The sequence below is a fragment of the Boleophthalmus pectinirostris genome, unplaced genomic scaffold (genome assembly GCF_026225935.1).
Source record: "Boleophthalmus pectinirostris isolate CB_2022bp ecotype Guang Dong unplaced genomic scaffold, ASM2622593v1 HiC_scaffold_5, whole genome shotgun sequence".
In the NCBI taxonomy this organism is placed as follows: domain Eukaryota; kingdom Metazoa; phylum Chordata; class Actinopteri; order Gobiiformes; family Gobiidae; genus Boleophthalmus; species Boleophthalmus pectinirostris.
Window position 1 is genome coordinate 37,466,454 of NW_026571404.1, and position 21,616 is coordinate 37,488,069.

Sequence of the window (21,616 nt, forward strand, 5' to 3'; positions counted from 1 at the left end):
TTTGTAGAGCTCTTAACTACAGTGTGAGCAGCTTTTACACAGAATAAGACCCTGTAGAGACACAAAGAGGACATGTGACACACAGGAACATTTCAGGATATGTTTGTAAAAGTCGAAATGACTAAATAATTGCACCAACTCAAATTGTGATTTCGATCCGATTGTGAGATCTTGGGCAAGCCTTGATGCATGTTAGGACATTTGATTAACTGATTATTTGTACTTTTGTGATTTTTGTCCAGAATTAAGGCGCAGTGTCCGTCTTCAGGAAAAGGGTTATTATGGACCACAGGACAAATCCGTCATCAGCTACAAGGAAAGACTCTTCAAGTAAGTTTGAGTTCTGTGATATAAAAAGAGCTTCATTTCAATAGCAGAGTACAGGGCTGTGGTAACAATGGGACCACACTGGGACCAGCGGTGAAAAGTAAAATACTAATGTTTCTGTAGTTAAGTAGATTTTGGGGGATAATTGTGACTAAAAGCTCACAAGAGTCAGTTTTGTGTAATATAGGATCTTTAAGCTCATACTGGACTGTACTACACTTGGACTTGTGACTGAGTACAGCTTTAACTAAGTAACTGTACTTTTACTTAAGTAACTCAGTCCCTAGAATCCCAAATGACACTGAACTCTACTTTTACTTTTACATTTCTACAAAATGACTCATTCCAAATGTTTTCTTGTTTGCAGAGTCTTCAAGCGACGAAGGCAGAGACAGCGTGATGATGAAAAGCATCACTTTGTGCCACTGCCACTGCCACTGCCTACTGCCACTGCCACTGCCTTCTCGAACTAATTCAACCAAACAGCCAAAGCCCAACTACCTGCCCACCCAAGCCCAGCTGTTAGTGCTTTGGATCATGGTGTTGTTCATCCTGTTTGCAGCCGTCGCACTTTCACTGTTGGAAGATGGTAAGTAACATGTCCAAAATACTTTTCATTTAAATGATTCTACCTGAAAAGCGTGTAACCCATGTTTTTGTTGTATTCAGCGTCTCAGAGAGAAGCAGGAGGTGCAGGAGATGTAGGAGGTGCAGGAGGTGCAGGAGATGCAGGAGGTGCAGGAGGTGCACTAGGAGGGGACAGAGCAGTACTAGCAGCAGGAGATGTAGGACGTGTAGGAGGTGTAGGAGGTGTAGGAGGTGCACTAAGAGGGCACAGAGCAGTACTAGCAGCAGGAGATGCTCCACTGATGGTAAACTACGCTCTTCTGTCACAGCGTAAGTATCAAACCTCTTACAAACATGTCTTTAATTACACTACACCTGACGGCTACTGGCTCTGTTTCATCCATTTGATTTCTATAGTACATTTTATAAACAAATGAACACAAACATAAACCTTGTCCTTTAAGAAACTACACAACAAAAATAAATACATGCAAGTATATTTCATGAAGTGAAAAATGTGGTGACTTCAAATGTATTTTTAAAAGTCTCAGTGTACAGTAGAAGAAATGGTTTGACTCGCTGACTAAATCCAAAAATGGATCTTTGTCTCATTTTCCCCACAGAGGCCACAGTTCTCCGATCTCGCTCTAGCCCCACCTACTTTCGACACGGTGTATTGGAGATGATCCAGTGGCTGTTGTGCTCCAAACATCTCTTTGTGCTGCGCCCTGATTCCCCCCTGATCCCCGGCTACTGCTGGCCCTTCGCTGGAGACAAAGGACACCTTCACATCCAACTGGCCCAGAACATCCAAATTACCCACGTGACACTGGGGCACATCACCAAGACCCAATCGCCAACCGGGGAGACCACATCGGCACCCAAGCACTTCGCTGTCTACGTAAGTCATGGGTTCTGTTCTATTTATTTTGTTTTATTGAAGCTGGTATTTGTAATTTGGAAAAGTGGAAGTAGATAGATGGATACTGTATTTCTAAACACGTCCAGAAGAATTGAAAAAAAGACCAAAATATGACTGAAACTGAAAACTGACTGATCGAAACTCCAGGGTTAACTGTTTTTGTATCCTAGTTAATATTAGTTGAACTTCATTTGGTCCTCCTGTTTCAGTCTCCTTCATTCCAAATTGTTTAAGATCAATTTTATCTTGAACCTAAAATCTGTTTAAGTCCTGATGTCCTTATTTAATCCACACATTAAACTAAACATCTGATTTTCTTCTTTTTTTTAGGGGAAGATGACGTTGGATGGAACGGAGCAACTACTCGGACGATTTTTCTACGACACGGGGGAACCGGGTTTCCAAACGTTTGCGATTTCAGGAGGGAAAGGTGTATCTTTTAAACATGTACGACTGCAGGTGGAGTCCAACTGGGGCAACACGGAATACACCTGTCTGTACAATTTTAAGGTGCACGGAACACCTGCGCCCCCTGTCGGCCAAGTCACGCCCCCTCAACAAGGACAGTGTCATTGATAATACTTTATCAGAACTGATCTTGAACAGAGTGGACCGGTCGGCTTTGTGGAAAGAGGTCAGCAGATCCACTGTTTGTCTCAAAATCAGCATGATGAGTATTGAAACCCATGTGTATATGAGGGCTGTTCTGTCTATCCTCTCCCCTGAGTCTTCCACAGCAACCATGATGGTGACCTTTCACCCCCCAGGAGACGCACAGGAGGCCAACGTTGGATCAGTTAATCTGAGATTGGATTTGATGTGGTTTAGTTCCAGCAGCCTATAGACCAGGTTTGGATCTGGTGTTAGACCTGGTTCAGACCTGGTTTAGTCTTCGTTTAGACCTAGTTTAGTCCTTGGTTTAGACATGGTTTAGTTCTTGTAGCCCTGACCCAATCACGCTGAGGCAGAGGCGCCCTCCTGTGGCCTGGATCTGCCAGAGGTTTCTTCCTCAAAGGGAGTTTTTCCTCTCCACTGTCGCTCTGGAGGTTAATGGGTCAGTTTTAGACCAGGTTTAGATCTGGTATAGACTTGTATACTATAGACTACGGAAAAGGGAAAGATAAACCTGAAGACTGGAACTACCGCATCTGAAAATTGGAAAATAAAAACCATTAAATTAAATATTGTTTGTTTTAATTTCTCTGTTAAGTAAAAAATATTGTCAAAGAACTCTAGTGCACTCACAGATTTACATGAAGGCCAAAGTAAACTGCACTGATTCTGTGTCTGTTTATTGAATCAAGTTTCAGTTGAGTAAAGATGAAAAAAAAAAAAAAAGACTTTCAAAAAAGTCATTCTAGCTTGTGTGCATTTCTTTCTCTGTTAATTTCATTACTGGTTCTGCCAGTAAGTGATTTAATAGACGACATTTTCAAAAATACATTGGAAAATTTACAGATTTCAGAAAAGGGGCGATATCTTGATATTTTAAATATGTGGAGATATTTTTTAAACACAAATTGGATTCGGACAGATCGTATATGTCTATATATTTAATTCTGAGCTTGCTGCTTCGCTTGTTTGCCCCTCCCCTCCCACGCTCCCCTCCCCCCAAAGTTGGTGCCAACTAAAAGCTTCAAGCACCACCAACCTTTTCCACCATTTACAGACTCCCCATCAGCAGCACATCCTCTGTCACAGAGAGAACACTCATATTCCACTGAGAAACTGACTGCATAAACTGACTGTATCTGGACGACTGAAGGATTACACAACATGAACATGAAGCTTTTGAAGCTTTTGACACTTACAGACTCAGTCACCAAAAGAGGAACCAAAGCAAGGAATAAAATAGTGAGTCCTCGTTTTGCCAAATCCCCAAACATAAACAGCGAAATTACCAAATTACCAGTACAAATTTAGCTTTTGATTCTTACTGTAAATATATATATTTTATATATACATATATTAGTTTTACAAGATGCAAGGTTGGATGCACCATTTGTTATGTCTAAAATATTCCACAGTGTGTCAGTTTAGTGTTGGTGTTGGACATAGTTAGGACGACTGTAGAATGTGTACTGGGACACTTCATCCAGACAATAAATACTCCGGTCAGAGAGTAGAAACAGAACCAGAACATATTTTGGAGCTTTAATGTCCTGTCTTCAATTTCTTAATCTGTGGTTTGATTTCATCTGAACTATCCTTTCATCTGAACTATGTGTTTATCTGTACTATCCTTTTGTCTGGTAATCTAGAGGAACATTTGAATCATTTTACTAACTGAAGTTACACACACATATAATCAGTCTATGAATAACAGTTAAACACTTTACATCAACAATCAGGTAAATTAATTAAATTAATCCAGTGCATAAAGTTAATTGGCATCAGAACATTACAAAGCAATTAAAGAAACAATTAAACAACTAATTTACTAATCTACATTTACACTGAAACGAATCCACGTATCACTGTATCATCGTACCGCCGTATCGGAAATTATCTGCGTCCAGACATGTCGTTTCTGTGTCCGTAATCAAAATCTTCCTCGTCCACACGGTAACGCAAAACTGCCTGAAACGCTAGTCACATGATAGGCTGGAGTCACGTCGTCACAGCGTCCCGATGTCACGTGAGCGGTAAAAACAAGGAAGTCTGAAATTGCAGCAGCTGATTTTGAACTGAGGGAGATGGTGAGTGTAAAAACAGTTTTCTTTTCATAGACCGACGACCAGGTTCAGTTGTTACTTAGTGTAAAACTGGATTTTAAGACGAGCATGTTGGCTCAGAGTGAGGACTGACTCGCTTCTGTGTCCGCAATCCTTTCTTATCCACACAGCTTTGAGCATGTTTGTTTACGTTTTACAGAAACAAAACTTAAAACCACATGGCTAATTTGCATAAACTAAGCTCAAAAAAACAGCTCACTATTATGCGCTGATGTGGTTCAGCTTCTGTCAGACCAAAGGACCCGACTCAGTGGAATATGAGTGTTCTTTCTGTGACAGAGGGGTGTTCTGTTGATGGTGAGTCTGTTCTGTGTTTCTGTCGCGTTGGAGATGGTTCATGTGAAACTTTTCAGAGATTATACATCTGCAGGTCGTGCACACAGACACACGTTTATATGAATGGACACATATTCTAGCCTCTTAGCGTTTTGGCGGTGAATTACTTTGTGGTGCATAGAACCAGATGAATGTACTCAGATGAATTCGAGGGAGCTGGTGGCACCAGATCGTTCCGTCTCTGGAGCCGTTTTCAATGGGCTCTACTAGTGTGGATGGGGTCTAACAGTAACAGTGTTACCATGGTGCTAAGGACCCCTGAGCTGTTTACAGAGGCCTGATTAAAACAAACAGATCCCTTCGAGAATAGACAACAGCTAGTGAAGAAATGTGAGCTACAGGTTTAAAATCATATTGAGGAACATTCCAGGTAGGGTGACCAGATTTTCAAGATTAAAAACTGGGACACACCCGGGTTGGGATGGTAGGTATAAATAAAATAGTGAAAAAAATGTGTAGCACTGTCCATTCTGTGTATAATCTGAGACAAAATACAGAAGTGCAGTCTTCTGGCTATACTAGTTTGTCAAAGCCTGATCCTATCAGATCTCAGAAGCTCAGCAGGACCGGGTCTGGTCAGTACTTGGATGAGAGACACTGGGAAAATCAGGAGCCACAGGGGGGCGCCAGTCGTAAAAAAAAATGTCATTGTGTCCTTAGGCAAGGCACTTCACCCTCATTGCCTCGCATGAAAGTGGTGTGTCTGTGTGAGTGATGGTGGTGGTCGGAGGGACTGATGGCGCAGACTGGCAGCCTCACTTCCATCAGTCTGCCCCAGGGCAGCAGTGGCTACAATAGTAGTTTACCACCACTGGGTCTGGAGAGACTGAATAATGCTCTGTAAAGCGTCTTTGAGTGTCCAGAAAAGTGCTGTATAAAACTGATGCATTATTATTATTATGGATTTTGGCTAAGCAAATGCAATTTATGCTCCTCTGGTTTGGACCTGGTTTAGACCTGAAATAGACCTGATATAGTCCTGGTTTGGTCCGAGTTTAGACATTGTTTAGACCTGATATATTTCTCTTTTAACCCTAGTTTATTCCTGGTTTAGACTTGGTTTAGACCTGATATATTTCTATGTTACAGACCTGCAAACTTGTCGCTTTTCAACTACAATCGCCTTTTACTTGGTCAATAGGGTCATTTATGTGGATCACATAGAACCAGAGAAGTTTTTTTTTTTTTTGGGAAGGGTTCTGATTCTGATTAAGTGTTTACCTGGTCTTTTTAAAGCGGAATCGTTTTTTATTCCGAATTATATTCAATTAAAATATTTTTTATTGAAATTAAAGCTCTCACGTAAACGAGCCCCATTTTAAAGTTTATAAATCATTTTATAAATCTAACCCCATTTGATCAGATTTTAGACCTTCACCCACAGTTTGAGAAGCCCTTCTTTAATTCCACTTGCACTGGCACTTTACACTAAACTGCTTCAAAGTGAAGAAAGTAGGCAGGTTTTAGAAACCTGTTTTTTTCAAATTCCTAACTGGAGTTGCATTATCTTATTGGTTTGACAGTGGGATTTAGCCTCTGCACATTTACCAAACGCACATCGTGACAAATAGATTTATTTGGCGTTTATGAGTCAAACCAGTCCACATGTTGCAGTAGGTCTGCTCTGTGCTGTAGACCTGCTGTGCCCACACTGGAGATTTCATTTAGATGAGTTTTTGCTTCACGTTTTGTATTGCCCTTCAAATCAACGCAACTGAGCCGAAGTGCTCTACATGCAGGGAGCAGAGAGAGAGCGTGAAAAGGTGAGGAGCAGCGTGCTGAAGTGATGGACAGGTAGGATGTTTAAAAAGTTGAACCTGTCCTGTGATACACGCAGGTACATGAAAGCACACACTGTTGTGGACAAACTGCACGTGCTATCACTGCATCATTTTTACACACATTACATTAACACACCAATATTACAATTACCAATGCACACAGTCTGTGTTTTAATCTGTACAATTCCATATAGAACTTATTCTTGTGTTGTTTTTCAAATTCTGGCGGCTCAGCTGCCATAGTTCCGGTTGCCATGACGATGTCATCTCACTTTATGACATCACAGATAATAGACTACAAAGCCCCTCACTTCTGTACAGGTTTTCGTACAAGTAAGACGTGTTTGTTTCCAGAGAGTGAGAAGCAGGAGATTTCGACAAATTCTTCCAACAACACTTTCAGTTTTAGTTCTACGAGAGAAAAACACGACAGAAATGGAACGTTCAACCCCAGGTAAGTTCAAGCCAGGATCTCAACTCTGTGTGGAAAACGTTGAAATGCAACACTGGTTTTGTTCCAGATTTGATGTTTTTTGGTGAACTACAGATTTAATTTCACACAATACACATTTTTCTGGTCAGTACATTGAAATTTCAAGTTTGAAAAGTTACAATATGTTTTGCGTCTCAACCAAAATGCAGTCACTTTGCATTGTGTTGTATGTACGCTGTACAGAAAGTACTGCAACTGTGATCAGATTTGCAATATATGTTTAAAAAGTAGGATTCTGTTCTGTGTGAACATAGAAACAAATCCAGGCACATTCACATGGGAGAGATCTGAACTGACAAACTAATACAAAGAGCCCATGGATTTCAGAACATGTTTGTAGAGCTCTTAACTACAGTGTGAGCAGCTTTTACACAGAATAAGACCCTGTAGAGACACAAAGAGGACATGTGACACACAGGAACATTTCAGGATATGTTTGTAAAAGTCGAAATGACTAAATAATTGCACCAACTCAAATTGTGATTTCGATCCGATTGTGAGATCTTGGGCAAGCCTTGATGCATGTTAGGACATTTGATTAACTGATTATTTGTACTTTTGTGATTTTTGTCCAGAATTAAGGCGCAGTGTCCGTCTTCAGGAAAAGGGTTATTATGGACCACAGGACAAATCCGTCATCAGCTACAAGGAAAGACTCTTCAAGTAAGTTTGAGTTCTGTGATATAAAAAGAGCTTCATTTCAATAGCAGAGTACAGGGCTGTGGTAACAATGGGACCACACTGGGACCAGCGGTGAAAAGTAAAATACTAATATTTCTGTGGTTAAGTAGATTTTGGGGGATAATTGTGACTAAAAGCTCACAAGAGTCAGTTTTGTGTAATATAGGATCTTTAAGCTCATACTGGACTGTACTACACTTGGACTTGTGACTGAGTACAGCTTTAACTAAGTAACTGTACTTTTACTTAAGTAACTCAGTCCCTAGAATCCCAAATGACACTGAACTCTACTTTTACTTTTACATTTCTACAAAATGACTCATTCCAAATGTTTTCTTGTTTGCAGAGTCTTCAAGCGACGAAGGCAGAGACAGCGTGATGATGAAAAGCATCACTTTGTGCCACTGCCACTGCCACTGCCTACTGCCACTGCCACTGCCTTCTCGAACTAATTCAACCAAACAGCCAAAGCCCAACTACCTGCCCACCCAAGCCCAGTTTGAGGTTTTGGGCATGGTGTTGTTCATCCTGCTTGGAGCCATCTTGTTTATTTATACACTGCAGGAAGATGGTAAGTAACATGTCCAAAATACTTTTCATTTAAATAATTCAACTTGAAAAGCGTGTAACCCATGTTTTTCTTGTTTTCAGTGTACCAGAGAGAAGCAGGAGGTGCAGGAGATGTAGGAGGTGTAGGAGGTGCAGGAGATGCAGGAGGTGCAGGAGGTGCACTAGGAGGGGACAGAGCAGTACTAGCAGCAGGAGATGTAGGACGTGTAGGAGGTGTAGGAGGTGTAGGAGGTGCATAAGAGGGCACAGAGCAGTACTAGCAGCAGGAGATGCTCCACTGATGGTAAACTACGCTCTTCTGTCACAGCGTAAGTATCAAACCTCTTACAAACATGTCTTTAATTACACTACACCTGACGGCTACTGGCTCTGTTTCATCCATTTGATTTCTATAGTACATTTTATAAACAAATGAACACAAACATAAACCTTGTCCTTTAAGAAACTACACAACAAAAATAAATACATGCAAGTATATTTCATGAAGTGAAAAATGTGGTGACTTCAAATGTATTTTAAAAGTCTCAGTGTACAGTAGAAGAAATGGTTTGACTCGCTGACTAAATCCAAAAATGGATCTTTGTCTCATTTTCCCCACAGAGGCCACAGTTCTCCGATCTCGCTCTAGCCCCACCTACTTTCGACACGGTGTATTGGAGATGATCCAGTGGCTGTTGTGCTCCAAACATCTCTTTGTGCTGCGCCCTGATTCCCCCCTGATCCCCGGCTACTGCTGGCCCTTCGCTGGAGACAAAGGACACCTTCACATCCAACTGGCCCAGAACATCCAAATTACCCACGTGACACTGGGGCACATCACCAAGACCCAATCGCCAACCGGGGAGACCACATCGGCACCCAAGCACTTCGCTGTCTACGTAAGTCATGGGTTCTGTTCTATTTATTTTGTTTTATTGAAGCTGGTATTTGTAATTTGGAAAAGTGGAAGTAGATAGATGGATACTGTATTTCTAAACACGTCCAGAAGAATTGAAAAAAAGACCAAAATATGACTGAAACTGAAAACTGACTGATCGAAACTCCAGGGTTAACTGTTTTTGTATCCTAGTTAATATTAGTTGAACTTCATTTGGTCCTCCTGTTTCAGTTCCTTCATTCCAAATTGTTTAAGATCAATTTTATCTTGAACCTTAAATCTGTTTAAGTCCTGATGTCCTTATTTAATCCACACATTAAACTAAACATCTGATTTTCTTCTTTTTTTAGGGGAAGATGACGTTGGATGGAACGGAGCAACTACTCGGACGATTTTTCTACGACACGGGGGAACCGGGTTTCCAAACGTTTGCGATTTCAGGACGGAAAGGTGTATCTTTTAAACATGTACGACTGCAGGTGGAGTCCAACTGGGGCAACACGGAATACACCTGTCTGTACAATTTTAAGGTGCACGGAACACCTGCGCCCCCTGTCGGCCAAGTCACGCCCCCTCAACAAGGACAGTGTCATTGATAATACTTTATCAGAACTGATCTTGAACAGAGTGGACCGGTTGGCTTTGTGGAAAGAGGTCAGGAGATCCACTGTTTGTCTCAAAATCAGCATGATGAGTATTGAAACTTCCTCCCGACCAGTTGGAATCTGTAGAAAGAAATTGGAAGTTTGTCTAAATGACATTTCTTGGGCAATTTGAGGTTTAAAGGACGACAGTAACGACAGGTGAACCAAAGAAATACACAGGGGTTTTTGGTGCCACTGTTACTGTAGCGTCGTACGGCTAAATCTCCAACAGGAATAGTGTAACTTACACTGTCTACTGAAGTTTATATCTCAGTAGATATGAGTGTAAATGTTTCCAAATTTGTCAAAAGAACAGTAGGCTCCGGTTAAACCCACGTGTATATGAGGGCTGTTCTGTCTATCCTCTCCCCTGAGTCTTCCACAGCAACCATGATGGTGACCTTTCACCCCCCAGGAGACGCACAGGAGGCCAACGTTGGATCAGTTAATCTGAGATTGGATTTGATGTGGTTTAGTTCCAGCAGCCTATAGACCAGGTTTGGATCTGGTGTTAGACCTGGTTCAGACCTGGTTTAGTCTTCGTTTAGACCTAGTTTAGTCCTTGGTTTAGACATGGTTTAGTTCTTGTAGCCCTGACCCAATCACGCTGAGGCAGAGGCGCCCTCCTGTGGCCTGGATCTGCCAGAGGTTTCTTCCTCAAAGGGAGTTTTTCCTCTCCACTGTCGCTCTGGAGGTTAATGGGTCAGTTTTAGACCAGGTTTAGATCTGGTATAGACTTGTATACTATAGACTACGGAAAAGGGAAAGATAAACCTGAAGACTGGAACTACCGCATCTGAAAACTGGAAAATAAAAACCATTAAATTAAATATTGTTTGTCTTAGTTTCTCTGTTAAGTAAAAAATATTGTCAAAGAACTCTAGTGCACTCACAGATTTACATGAAGGCCAAAGTAAACTGCACTGATTCTATGTCTGTTACACATACAGAATCTTGATAACAAGTATTTAAAAGTCAACCATTATTTTGATTGAGGATAATAGAACATTTAGACATAATAGAACCGGGTACACATCCAGTGTACTCCGGTTATGTGTGTGCCAACTTGTGTGATGACTGGGTGAATATTTTAGGCCGCAGATGGTTCAGAAATTGCTGAAATTGCTGAACCTTCATAATGGCATGACCTTTCAACTGACCGGTGTGACCTCAAATGACCTCAGATTGTCACCAAACGTTTTTTTTTTTTTTTTTTTGCGGCATCGGGCACGGGGGCTTGACCCATGTACCAAATTTGGTGACAATCGGTCCATAAATGGCGGAATTATCGCGCGTGGACAGACACATACAGACACACAGGGTGAATAAAAAACCTGGTCAGCCCTTCTGGGACCAGGTAATAAGTCAAGTCTCTGAGTTCAAGATCCTACACCTCTGCATACAGACAGGATCCAACAGTGTCCACTATTTCACACAAAGCAAGTGCAGCAATTGCAAAGTAGTATTTAAAGTCGTCTTTCACAAATAAACCAACTAAATAAACAACTTGTACTTCTAACTATGAGACAAATGCGTATGTTAAAGGAACTGTATGTAGCCTGCTCTCACGACATCCATTTTATAGTGATGTAACAATAACTCAAACATCGTGATATCGTATCGTCAAAAGTCTCACAATAATACCTTGGGCCATCACAATATATCGAATTACAAATCTCTCTGCTTAAATGAATTGTTATAGTGCAGCAATTTACCTAAAAACAGAGGGAACTACACAGACCATGATCCTTTGCTCGCTTTCTTTCTAACATGTCATACTTCATACTGTCTGCTCTGAAACTGAACAAAGGATCATGGTCTATGTTGTTTCCTCTGTTTATTTTAACTGTTCCTGCAACAAAGCCATGCATTTAATCAGAGAAGCTTATGATTCGATATATAGTGACAGTCCACGATATTACTGTGAGACCTTTGATTGTCTATGGGGAGGAGTAAACGGCCTCTGTGGCTCACTTGACCTTGTCCTGTCCTTCCAGTCCTTCTTGCGCTCCTCTAGGTAGTCCTCCATCTGCACCACCCAGTCCGGCCTAGGTCCAGGGAACAGGTGGGCAGCGTCCAGCTCCAGCAGATGTGACACTCCACAAAGCTACTAGACAACCTCGTTAAGAATTTGCTAAAACTATGCAACAAAATGCAAAGCTCACAATCAAAACTTTAGTCAGCAACTAAAAATGGTAACCTTACAATACTTCAGAATACTTCAAATACCACTCCCTGTCCACACAGTTACTCTTCCCCATAAAGCTTGACAGTACACAGGAGTAGTACTCACATGTTTGAACCTCACTGGGCTCCGTCTCTCTTCCTCTCTTCCTCTCTCTGTCTGTCTATCTCTCCGTCCTCGCTCTACGACTCTGTTTGTTCTGACACTGACTCACGGCTAAAACTTCCCCAGACTCCGCCTCTCTCCTCTAATAGCTCTCTAATAGAGGAGAGATATTTGGGTATCAACAAATGCAAATACGTTAGTTTGCACATATGTACACCAATTGTTTCATAACCAGTAGTTTGGATGCAAGCTCTAACCAATCCATAAGTCATTGAGCAAGACACTGAAATCCAAATGGTCTGGCATGTAGTCTGTGCTCTTACAGTTTTAAAAAAGGTACTGTGATCCACGGGCTTCAGAGTGATGAAAGATTGGCACCATTGCGCCAGTGGTCAAAAGTCCTGAATGTCGCCTACAAACAGGAAGTTGAATCCCATGAGACACATCTAAGTTTATTCTCACTGTATGGACAGACCTCATGTGAAATCTCAGAACCTCAAGAATTCCCTCACTGAGCCAGCCTGTTTTAGCCCTGGTTTAGTCCCGGTTTAGTCTTGGTGTACTCCCTGGTTTAGCCCTAGTTTAGGACCTGGGTTAGTGCTGGTTTAATCCTGGTTTAGCCCTGGTTTAGTCCTGGAGTAGTCCTGGTTTAGTCCCTGGTTTAGCCCTGGTTTAGTCCTGGAGTAGTCCTGGTTTAGTCCCTGGTTTAGTCCTGGAGTAGTCCTGGAGTAGTCCTGGTTTAGTCCCTGGTTTAGTCCTGGAGTAGTCCTGGAGTAGTCCTGGTTTAGTCCCTGGTTTAGTCCTGGAGTAGTCCTGGAGTAGTCCTGGTTTAGTCCCTGGTTTAGCCCTGGTTTAGCCCTGGTTTAGTCCTGGAGTAGTCCTGGAGTAGTCCTGGTTTAGTCCCTGGTTCAGGCCTGGAGTAGAGCTGGTTTAGTCCTGGAGTAGTCCTGGTTTAGTCCCTGGTTTAGCCCTGGTTTAGTCCTGGAGTAGTCCTGGTTTAGTCCCTGGTTGAGTCCTGGAGTAGTCCTGGAGTAGTCCTGGTTTAGTCCCTGGTTTAGTCCTGGAGTAGTCCTGGAGTAGTCCTGGAGTAGTCCTGGTTTAGTCCCTGGTTTAGCCCTGGTTTAGCCCTGGTTTAGTCCTGGAGTAGTCCTGGAGTAGTCCTGGTTTAGTCCCTGGTTTAGTCCTGGTTTAGTCCTTGTTTACTCACAGTACTGGCTTTCTTTCACAGCGAAGTCTTGGACAGGATTTGAGTTGGAGTCCATCCTCACACACAGCACCTGCCTCTGCTGAGAGCTCGACCGACGAATCAAGAATGTCTGAGCAAAAACTCCAGAATCTGCTCACTGTAGGGCTGAACCATACATCAATTATCAAATCACAAAGGCAGCAAATTATTTAGACAACAGAATGTCCTCTGCAAAGAATTTTCAGATTTTTTATCAAAAGAATCTTGTTGTACCTGTAGTTTTACTTCTAGTGCAGAAATGCATGAGGTGAGTTTATAAGTTCAGATTTGAGTCTTTTCTAATGTTCATGCTCCTGGAGGCACATTCATTGATCAGTAAGAATTCACACACGTCAAAATCACTGCATTTAGATGATTAGATGATTCGAATACAACTGTGTTTGTAAATGTGTGGGTAAATACCTTGATGAAGCTTCCTTTCTTCTCCTGTTTGATGGATCGGTTCACTGCAGCAGAGGACATGATGAGAGCGCCCCCTGTCAGCTTCTGAAAGAACACCATAAATATATTTAATGTACAATTTAGGCTTTGTCTTTTGATTTGTCTATTTAAAAATACTGTTCAGCAAATGTGTGGATAAAATGTGGTTAAAAAAGAGAGAATAAGATTCAAAAGGGCTCAGCCGCCAACATCAGATAAAAAGTAAATGTACTAATGATGACCTAGAACTTCTGTGGTAGTTACAGTTCAGATCACTGAGTAAAAATGAAACAATACACAACTTCAGGTAGGTTTCTGAAGGAGAATCATTATAATAATTATAAACTGTTATATAAACTGTAAAAAGACCTTTTTACATAACAGGGCTTACTGTCACGAGGGATGCACCGATCCTTTTTCAGTTCAACATTGAGACTTTTTGGGCCAACTGCGACCAATAAATATAGTTTTATTACATATTTATATGACCAAACTGGATAACTGGATATTTGAACACATTTTTTCAGTATCGGTGCTGATCTTTGATACTAGAATCCCTAAAACCACAAATCACCATTATAATGTTAAAATTTGAAAAGCTTTCAAATTTATAATTTACACAAAATAAATAAATAAAGTATAATACAATAGCAATGGAAAATGATCATGTGACAGAATTATAGCACAGACTTTAAGACATGAGGTTTTAATCTAAAGATAAAAGTCCAGTGTTCAGTCCTGAGTGACAAAATACAGCTCGTCTTTGACTCTTTCTGACACAAAGCTTCAGATCTGAGCTGGAATATCTAACCCACATGTGGAGGAGGACACATGTGCGTCCAGATGTTTGAGAAGATGAAGCCCAGCTGTGAGGAAGCTCCAAACACTTTCCAAGAACACAAATATAAAGTTTAAAGCAGAGAGAAAGCAGGCCAAGCACATGTAAATGTGAGTGCACAGAGGAGCAGGACGTGACAGTGGGATTTATAGAAGAATGATGTGACTCGACCTTTCTCCCACTGACACACTTTTATATCATCTTAACATGTGTGTTTACAAGCAAACAGAAAAGAAAGAATATGATGAGTTGGTGGTTCAGTTCCAGCTCCAATGGACAGGGCAGGAGAGGGGTCAGGTGAAGGGAGGGAGAACATCTACTGGTGAAAAAAATCAAATAAACTTGTAGATGGTAGCTTTAGGCATTAGGCTGCTCAATGTTCTCTTTCAATAAAACACATTTTTAATGTCACACAAGTGTCAACATGAGTGAAATGTGCTGGAGGTGCAGATTAAGATGAACTGTCTCATTCCAGTCAGTCTACTCCAGGGCATCTGAGGCAACAGAAGTAACCTACCCCCACCAGTAGCAGAGTAAAGCAGGAATGACAAGAGTACTATTAACTATAAAGAGTACTATCAAGTTTGAGAAGTGAGTCGTGCTCGTAAAGAACAGCACACATTTAAGATATTAATAAATCAAATTTAAAATACATACATTACAGAACAATCTGCACCAAAAAAATCACAAACTGATAATTCAATTTTGTGTTTTATTTAAACAAGTGCCACAAATCCTGCATCCATCAGTGACCTTAAAGGTGCACTGTGTAACTTTTTGATTGGGGGTCTGTCACCTGCTTGTTTCTATGGAGATGTCATTGCTTTACATTTACATTTATTATATTTCAGGTGGTTTTGACTGTGAACGGGGTTGCCTCTCCCCAAATCTGACCTGTTTCCATGAAGACAGAAAGGCTTAATACCATACTTTGGAACATTCCAGACAAAGCAATATCATCCATGGAGAAAGCATGAAGTAAAAGTTAGAAAGAAAGCTATACTCTTGCACCTTCTCCATGGATAAGGGAAAAACAAACAGTGGGAAAAGAGGGTGAGGAGAGGAAAATAGTCAGAGTGATAAAAATAAATATAGTACAGGTAAGTTTTTATATTAATAGTATTAAATTATTGAAGTACATTAAACAACATAACATCACACATTTACCTAAATCCACTGAATTTTTCACCCTCGGTGTCACATCTGAGCAACAAAGTCCAGAGGAAATTATTTTAATAGATCCATGGGTAAACAGAGCGCCGCTTCCTCTTCTGTGTAGCTGCCTTCAGACTCAGCATCAGTTCCAGTTAGAATTATTCCAGCCTTTCTGAATCCTGACAGGATGGTTTCGGTTGTCAGTGAAGTTCAGACTTTATCCATCCAATGACTTCCAGGAAAGTTGCGCATGGCGCATCCTCCCGGTTACTGTGAAGCTGTCTTTAGCCAGTCCCTCACAAGTTTCTCGCTCACTCCAAACCTTCTTTCTGCTGCTCGATTACAGTTTTAAATGCTCATTTGGCACGAAGTATTGGTGCGATCGACTGACATGACCCAGACAGAAGAGCGGCTCTGCAGAGAGCAGCGCAGTGACAGTGGGACAGGAGGAATGGGAGCAGAGCGCCTTAGCTTAGCTTTGCTAAAGTAGCCATCTAGCTAACGTATTTAGAACTTATCTATCTAGTGTTGTATTTAGTACTTTGCGCATAGTTCAAATGTTCCATGTGGATTCACTACATTTATTGTTAGAAGTTTTAAGTTTGAACATACACTGTGACTTTAGCGTGCGTAAGCGTTGTACGTAAGCGTTGTGCATAAGTTGTACGTAAGCGTTGTTGTACGTAAGCGTTGTGCCGTCGGCGCGCACGCACGCACGCTGTTGCTAAGTGCATCTTTTGAGTGATGCGCGCTCTCTTGCAAACTTTGCAAACCTTGGCTGAGATCGAAAACTTGTATCTGAGAACTTGAATCGACGATTTCTGAATAGAAGAGGCACAAGTCCGACAGAATTTCACCCAGACTTTGACTGACAACCTTCTGCATCGGACTACGAGACGTTTCTGAGGAACACGTGAGGTTTGTCACTTTCCTGGTTCATAGTCCTTCTGTGTTTTCATCATGTTACTGAAAAAGCAATCATTAGCTCAGCAAATGCCCCTTTATCAATGTCTAGGTCATGTTTATGGTATATTTATTCCAAGAAATGTGAGCTCTTGTGTTGCTAATCTCCTAAATATCTGCTGTAGGTGTCATGGTTTTTCCAATAACTCCACCTAAAGTGAGTTAGGTTCCAGTGGTCACTTAACTGACCACTGACTCCAACTAGAGCCTAATAATAGGGTGACTATAGTGAGACGATACATGTAGAAAAGCAACTTTAGCAAATAAAACATGTATTGAGGTACTAGAGGAGGACTCCTGCTGCTTTTATTGGAACATTGTAGTTAAGCATGCAGGCCTTTCCCCAAATGGTTCAGGCTAAAATTCTTTTTTAAAGATACACCTGATTTTCTTGGACTCTGACAAAATAAGACTACACACCACCTCGCCTACAGTCCACTGTATTGTTCCATTAAAATCCGCCCATACCCAGAATTTAGATCCCAAATCCTACTAAGTATACTGACAAGTCTTGAATTTTCAATAGAATTTCCTTGTGCTTTTTAGCATTGTTACGTTTCACAGGTTGACAATATAAATGATATAACTTACATGACAAGTTCCACATGTCAAATGAAAGCATATGTTGAGCTAAATTAAAGATGCACCATTTCTTGAATAGTCCCCAAATGAATGGGTATGTCCCTAGATTGGGTTAAGTGATCTCCAATCAGTTGGGGGGTCTTAGAAGTTGTCTATACAACAAACAAAAAGGAGCTTAAAATCATATTTAATCATAATATAGTCTACTACTTTTAATACTTTATTAGGAATACTTTTAATAATTTTTATTTAAAACAAAGTACAGTCATTTAAATATGTAAATATAGGTGTTTTAACTGTCAGCAACTTGAATAATTATCGTGATGTAATCATTAATCACAGTTATTTTTGCCATAATAATTGCAACACCAAATTTGAATATGGCCCCATGTCGAGTGTTAATTGAACTCTTTATGTTCTCAGCTCTGATTTTAAGATGTGAGCTCTGGTAGCACTAGTGTTTGACGCATTCTGTTCCTCTCCACAGATCCGTGTGGTCCTTGGCCCGGTGATCCATCAGGCGTCCAGACGTCCTGCACAGGACCCCGGCTCTTGCTCTACGTCCTCACACACAAACACACAAACACACAAACACACAAGCACACAGACACACAAACGTTACAGACCCCTGCTTCCACAATGCCTCCTCCTACTCCTCAGCTCTGCTTTTCTGTGCTGCCCTCTTCTTTTGTGTTTAATGACCCTGTGTTACCCCCTAGGTCTGTGCCTGCTGCTGCCGCTGCTGCTGCTACGCACACCAGTGCTGCCCGCCTCCGTATGGCCGCTGCCGCTGCTGCAGCCCGCTGCCCTGTGTCCGCTGCTGCCGTGCGCCCTACGCCCACCACCGCCGCGCTGCCCGCTGCTGCCGCCGCTCTGTGCCCGCCACTGCTGCTGCCTGCTGCCCTGTGCCCGCCGCTGCTGCCCGCCGCCCTGTGCCCACCGCTCCTGCTGCTGCCGCCCACCGCCCTGTGCCTGCCGCTGCTGCTCGCCGCCCTGTGCCCGCCGCTGCTGCTGTCCGCCCTACGCCCGTCAGGGGCCTTCAGATAATCCCTGTCCCTGATGGTATGTTTTCTGGTTTCAGGCATCCTCACTGTGCTCTGTCTCGGAAGCGCCCAGCTTGTGCCGAGCCCGCTCGCCCTGCGAAGTTTCCGAAGCTTTCCTCCTCTTCTCCTGCCCCTGCCCCTCTTCTCCCGCTGCTGGAGCTGGACACTGCCCGCCTGTTCCCTGGACCTAGGCCGGACTGGGTGGTGCAGATGGAGGACTACCTGGAGGAGCGCAAGAAGGACTGGAAGGACAGGACAAGGTCAAGTGAGCCACAGAGGCCGTTTACTCCTCCCCATAGACACAAGTACTCCTTTTATTTTAAGAACTGATCCTCTTTCTGTTTGTGTTTCAGTCACAGAAGAGGATTTGGAGTCTTGCAGTTAAGGGTGGCGCATCACTTAACCAGCAATTGCACACAACAAAACAAAAAAACATTATTATTATGCTGTAAATAGTTTGTTGTGAACAATTTTTAGATTTTTTTTAGATTTTTTTAGAATACATTTGTATTTGGTTTTCCTAGGGACAGAAATGGAGGACATGTCAAAGCAAAGAAGCCAATGTGAAAAGAAAACAAGATCTTACAGTATGTCTGGCTCTTTTGGACATTTGAGAATTCAGTGGAAAATCAAGATATTCACAGGGCCTCTTGTTCCAGAGTCTGCCTGAGGTCCAGGCTCAGGTGCTGAGGTGGCACTGTCACGTGTCCAGCTCAAGACTCAAAGCACCATGGCCTATGTGCTCCATATTCTGCACGAGGACCAGTGTGCTGTCCACCGACCTGCCGGAACCACCTCTGATGCCCCCTGTATTCTAGAGCAACAGTCTCCGAAGCAACACTGAGCCAAAGCAACATGTGTGGCGACTGAATGACAGCACACATTTTTCCTGTTGTTTGGGACTTAAATACAGGAATATATGACAAATATATTGGGCACAATGGTGAGTACTGATTCATTATTACCACATTACTTTACAGAAAAATAATACTTATTTCTTTTCCTTTGAGCTTCCAATATCAGGCAGGTCTCTGCAGAAAGAGGAGGAGGGGAAAACACTGAAGGTAACAAAAGCAAAGAATATATAGTACAGGTAAGTTTTGTGTTTATAGTATTGAATTATTGAAGTACAGGACCTTTACTTTTCTTATTTTTTTTACAATGAGATGGAACTTTACAGTGGGGGCTGTGGAGAGGAGGAGTAGAGGAAGGAGGCTTATATACATGTTGTCACACAAAATACAGGTACATTGTCAACAACAATGAATTGCATTTGTCTCTCTAAGTATATTATATATTTGTGTTTTTTTTTTTCTGTGCTCCCAGAGTCTGCCTGAGGTCCAGGCTCAGGTGCTGAGGTGGGACTGTCACGTGTCCAGCTCAAGAGACAAAGCACCATGGCCTGTGTTCTCTCCATGCTTCCCAATGACGACCCGTGTGCTGTCCACCAACCTGCAGGAAACGCCTCAGATGTCCCCTGTATCCCCGAGTAACAGCTCCCCAAAGTGACAAACAAAGAATATACAGTACAGGTAAGTTTTTATATACATTTACAGTATGAAGTTGTTGAAGTACAGGAAATGTATTTCTTGTTTTTTTCTTACAGTGAGATGGAACTTTAGACTGCAGGCTGTGGAGAGGAGGAGTGGAGGAAGGAGGCTTATATCCATGTTATACAAAATACAGGTACATTGTCGACAACGATGAATTGCATTTGTCTCTCTAAGTACATTATATATTTGTGTTTTTTTTTTTTCTGTGTTCCCAGAGTCTGCCTGAGGTCCAGGCTTAGGTCCTGAGGTGGGACTGTCGTGTGTCCAGCTCAAGACTCAAAGCACCATGGCCTATGTGCTCCATATTCTGCACGAGGACCAGTGTGCTGTCCACTGACCTGCCGGAACCACCTCTGATGCCCCCTGTATTCTAGAGCAACAGTCTCCGAAGCAACACTGAGCCAAAGCAACATGTGTGGCGACTGAATGACAGCACACATTTTTCCTGTTGTTTGGGACTTAAATACAGGAATATATGACAAATATATTGGGCACAATGGTGAGTATTGATTCATTATTACCACATTACTTTACAGAAAAATAATACTTATTTCTTTTCCTTTGAGCTTCCAATATCAGGCAGGTCTCTGCAGAAAGAGGAGGAGGGGAAAACACTGAAGGTAACAAAAGCAAAGAATATATAGTACAGGTAAGTTTTGTGTTTATAGTATTGAATTATTGAAGTACAGGACTTTTACTTGTCATATTTTCTTACAGTGAGATGGAACTTTACAGTGGGGGCTCTGGAGAGGAGGAGTGGAGGAAGGAGGCTTATATACATGTTGTCATACAAAATACAGGTACACTTGAGAGCTCTACGGATTCTATTTGTCCCTCCTCAGAGTATACTGAATATTTGTGTTTTTTGCAAAAGGTCCAGGCTGGGTCAGGAGGGAGGCTGATGTCCTGAGGTGGGACTGCCGGGTTACTAACTCACAACAGGTAAGTTTTTTATATTTATAGTATAAATTATTGAAGTACATTTATTTGTGTTTTTTTCTTCCAGTGAGATAGAACTGTGGAGAGGAGGAGTGGAGGAAGGAAGCTTATATCCATGTATCTCATATCCAGGGACAGAAATGGAAGGCCACTGCCAAACGTGTCAGTGATGTTCATGCTTTATCAGTGCATCTGTCTTGTATGCAGTTCAGCTCTGATCATCTCATCTAAGTGGATGTGGACACTCCTTCCCACACTTCTGCTGAGCAACTGCGTTCACACAGGTTGTGCCCTGTCCGAGCGGCGCATGGCATCCTTTACCAACACCGTAATGCTACACAACACAGTGAACACAAGGCTCTGGGAAACCTGAACATTTTCCTTAAACACCATAATGTAAGTACTGTAATGCACTGTCCTTACGCACAGCTCATTTTTAAGTGCATTCATGGTGGACAACAAAATGTATTCTATTTAATTGTCTTCTGGTCTGTTGTCTTCTTAGATTCAGGAGTAGGACCATGCCTCAACCTCCCCCTGCTCCTCTCCAGCGAACCAAGCTCAGCTCAACCACACCTTCAATGACCCAAAAGCCCTATTTATACAGGCCTATCCCAACAACACCGTCTGTCTCTGCTCTCTCGACCCCCTCCC

General features: G+C 42.1%; 2 protein-coding genes and 2 long non-coding RNA genes across 4 annotated transcripts; all 4 read left to right on the top strand.

Moving 5' to 3' along the window:
* The first annotated feature begins 729 nt into the window (after positions 1–729).
* On the top strand, positions 730–2,392 carry LOC129411512 (SUN domain-containing protein 3-like). The gene is made up of 4 exons (XM_055162461.1): positions 730–916; positions 997–1,224; positions 1,518–1,795; positions 2,147–2,392. Exons 1-4 carry the CDS (start codon positions 730–732, stop codon positions 2,390–2,392), a joined length of 939 nt encoding a protein of 312 aa, XP_055018436.1.
* Positions 2,393–8,678: 6,286 nt separating this feature from the next.
* On the top strand, positions 8,679–11,083 carry LOC129411626 (SUN domain-containing protein 3-like). Its single transcript, XM_055163010.1, has 3 exons — positions 8,679–8,720; positions 9,013–9,290; positions 9,640–11,083. Exons 1-3 carry the CDS (start codon positions 8,693–8,695, stop codon positions 9,883–9,885), a joined length of 552 nt encoding a protein of 183 aa, XP_055018985.1. The 5' UTR covers positions 8,679–8,692; the 3' UTR covers positions 9,886–11,083.
* Positions 11,084–19,634: 8,551 nt separating this feature from the next.
* LOC129411628 (uncharacterized) lies at positions 19,635–20,145 on the top strand. Its single transcript, XR_008633391.1, has 3 exons — positions 19,635–19,715; positions 19,797–20,002; positions 20,077–20,145. It is a non-coding gene; the product is annotated as an uncharacterized LOC129411628 (long non-coding RNA).
* A 169-nt stretch (positions 20,146–20,314) lies between these two features.
* Positions 20,315–20,763, top strand: LOC129411629 (uncharacterized). Its single transcript, XR_008633392.1, has 3 exons — positions 20,315–20,522; positions 20,590–20,672; positions 20,741–20,763. It is a non-coding gene; the product is annotated as an uncharacterized LOC129411629 (long non-coding RNA).
* Positions 20,764–21,616: the final 853 nt, after the last annotated feature.

Bases quoted from the DNA above. Each gene is read 5' to 3' on its own strand.
- LOC129411512 (XM_055162461.1), top strand. From the start codon at position 730: ATGAAAAGCATCACTTTGTGCCACTGCCACTGCCACTGCCTACTGCCA. The intron at 917-996 runs GTAAGTAACATG...TGTTGTATTCAG, and splicing joins ACTTTCACTGTTGGAAGATG to CGTCTCAGAGAGAAGCAGGA. The intron at 1,796-2,146 runs GTAAGTCATGGG...TCTTTTTTTTAG, and splicing joins CCAAGCACTTCGCTGTCTAC to GGGAAGATGACGTTGGATGG.
- LOC129411626 (XM_055163010.1), top strand. From the start codon at position 8,693: ATGGTAAACTACGCTCTTCTGTCACAGC. The intron at 8,721-9,012 runs GTAAGTATCAAA...TTTTCCCCACAG, and splicing joins CTACGCTCTTCTGTCACAGC to AGGCCACAGTTCTCCGATCT. The intron at 9,291-9,639 runs GTAAGTCATGGG...TTCTTTTTTTAG, and splicing joins CCAAGCACTTCGCTGTCTAC to GGGAAGATGACGTTGGATGG.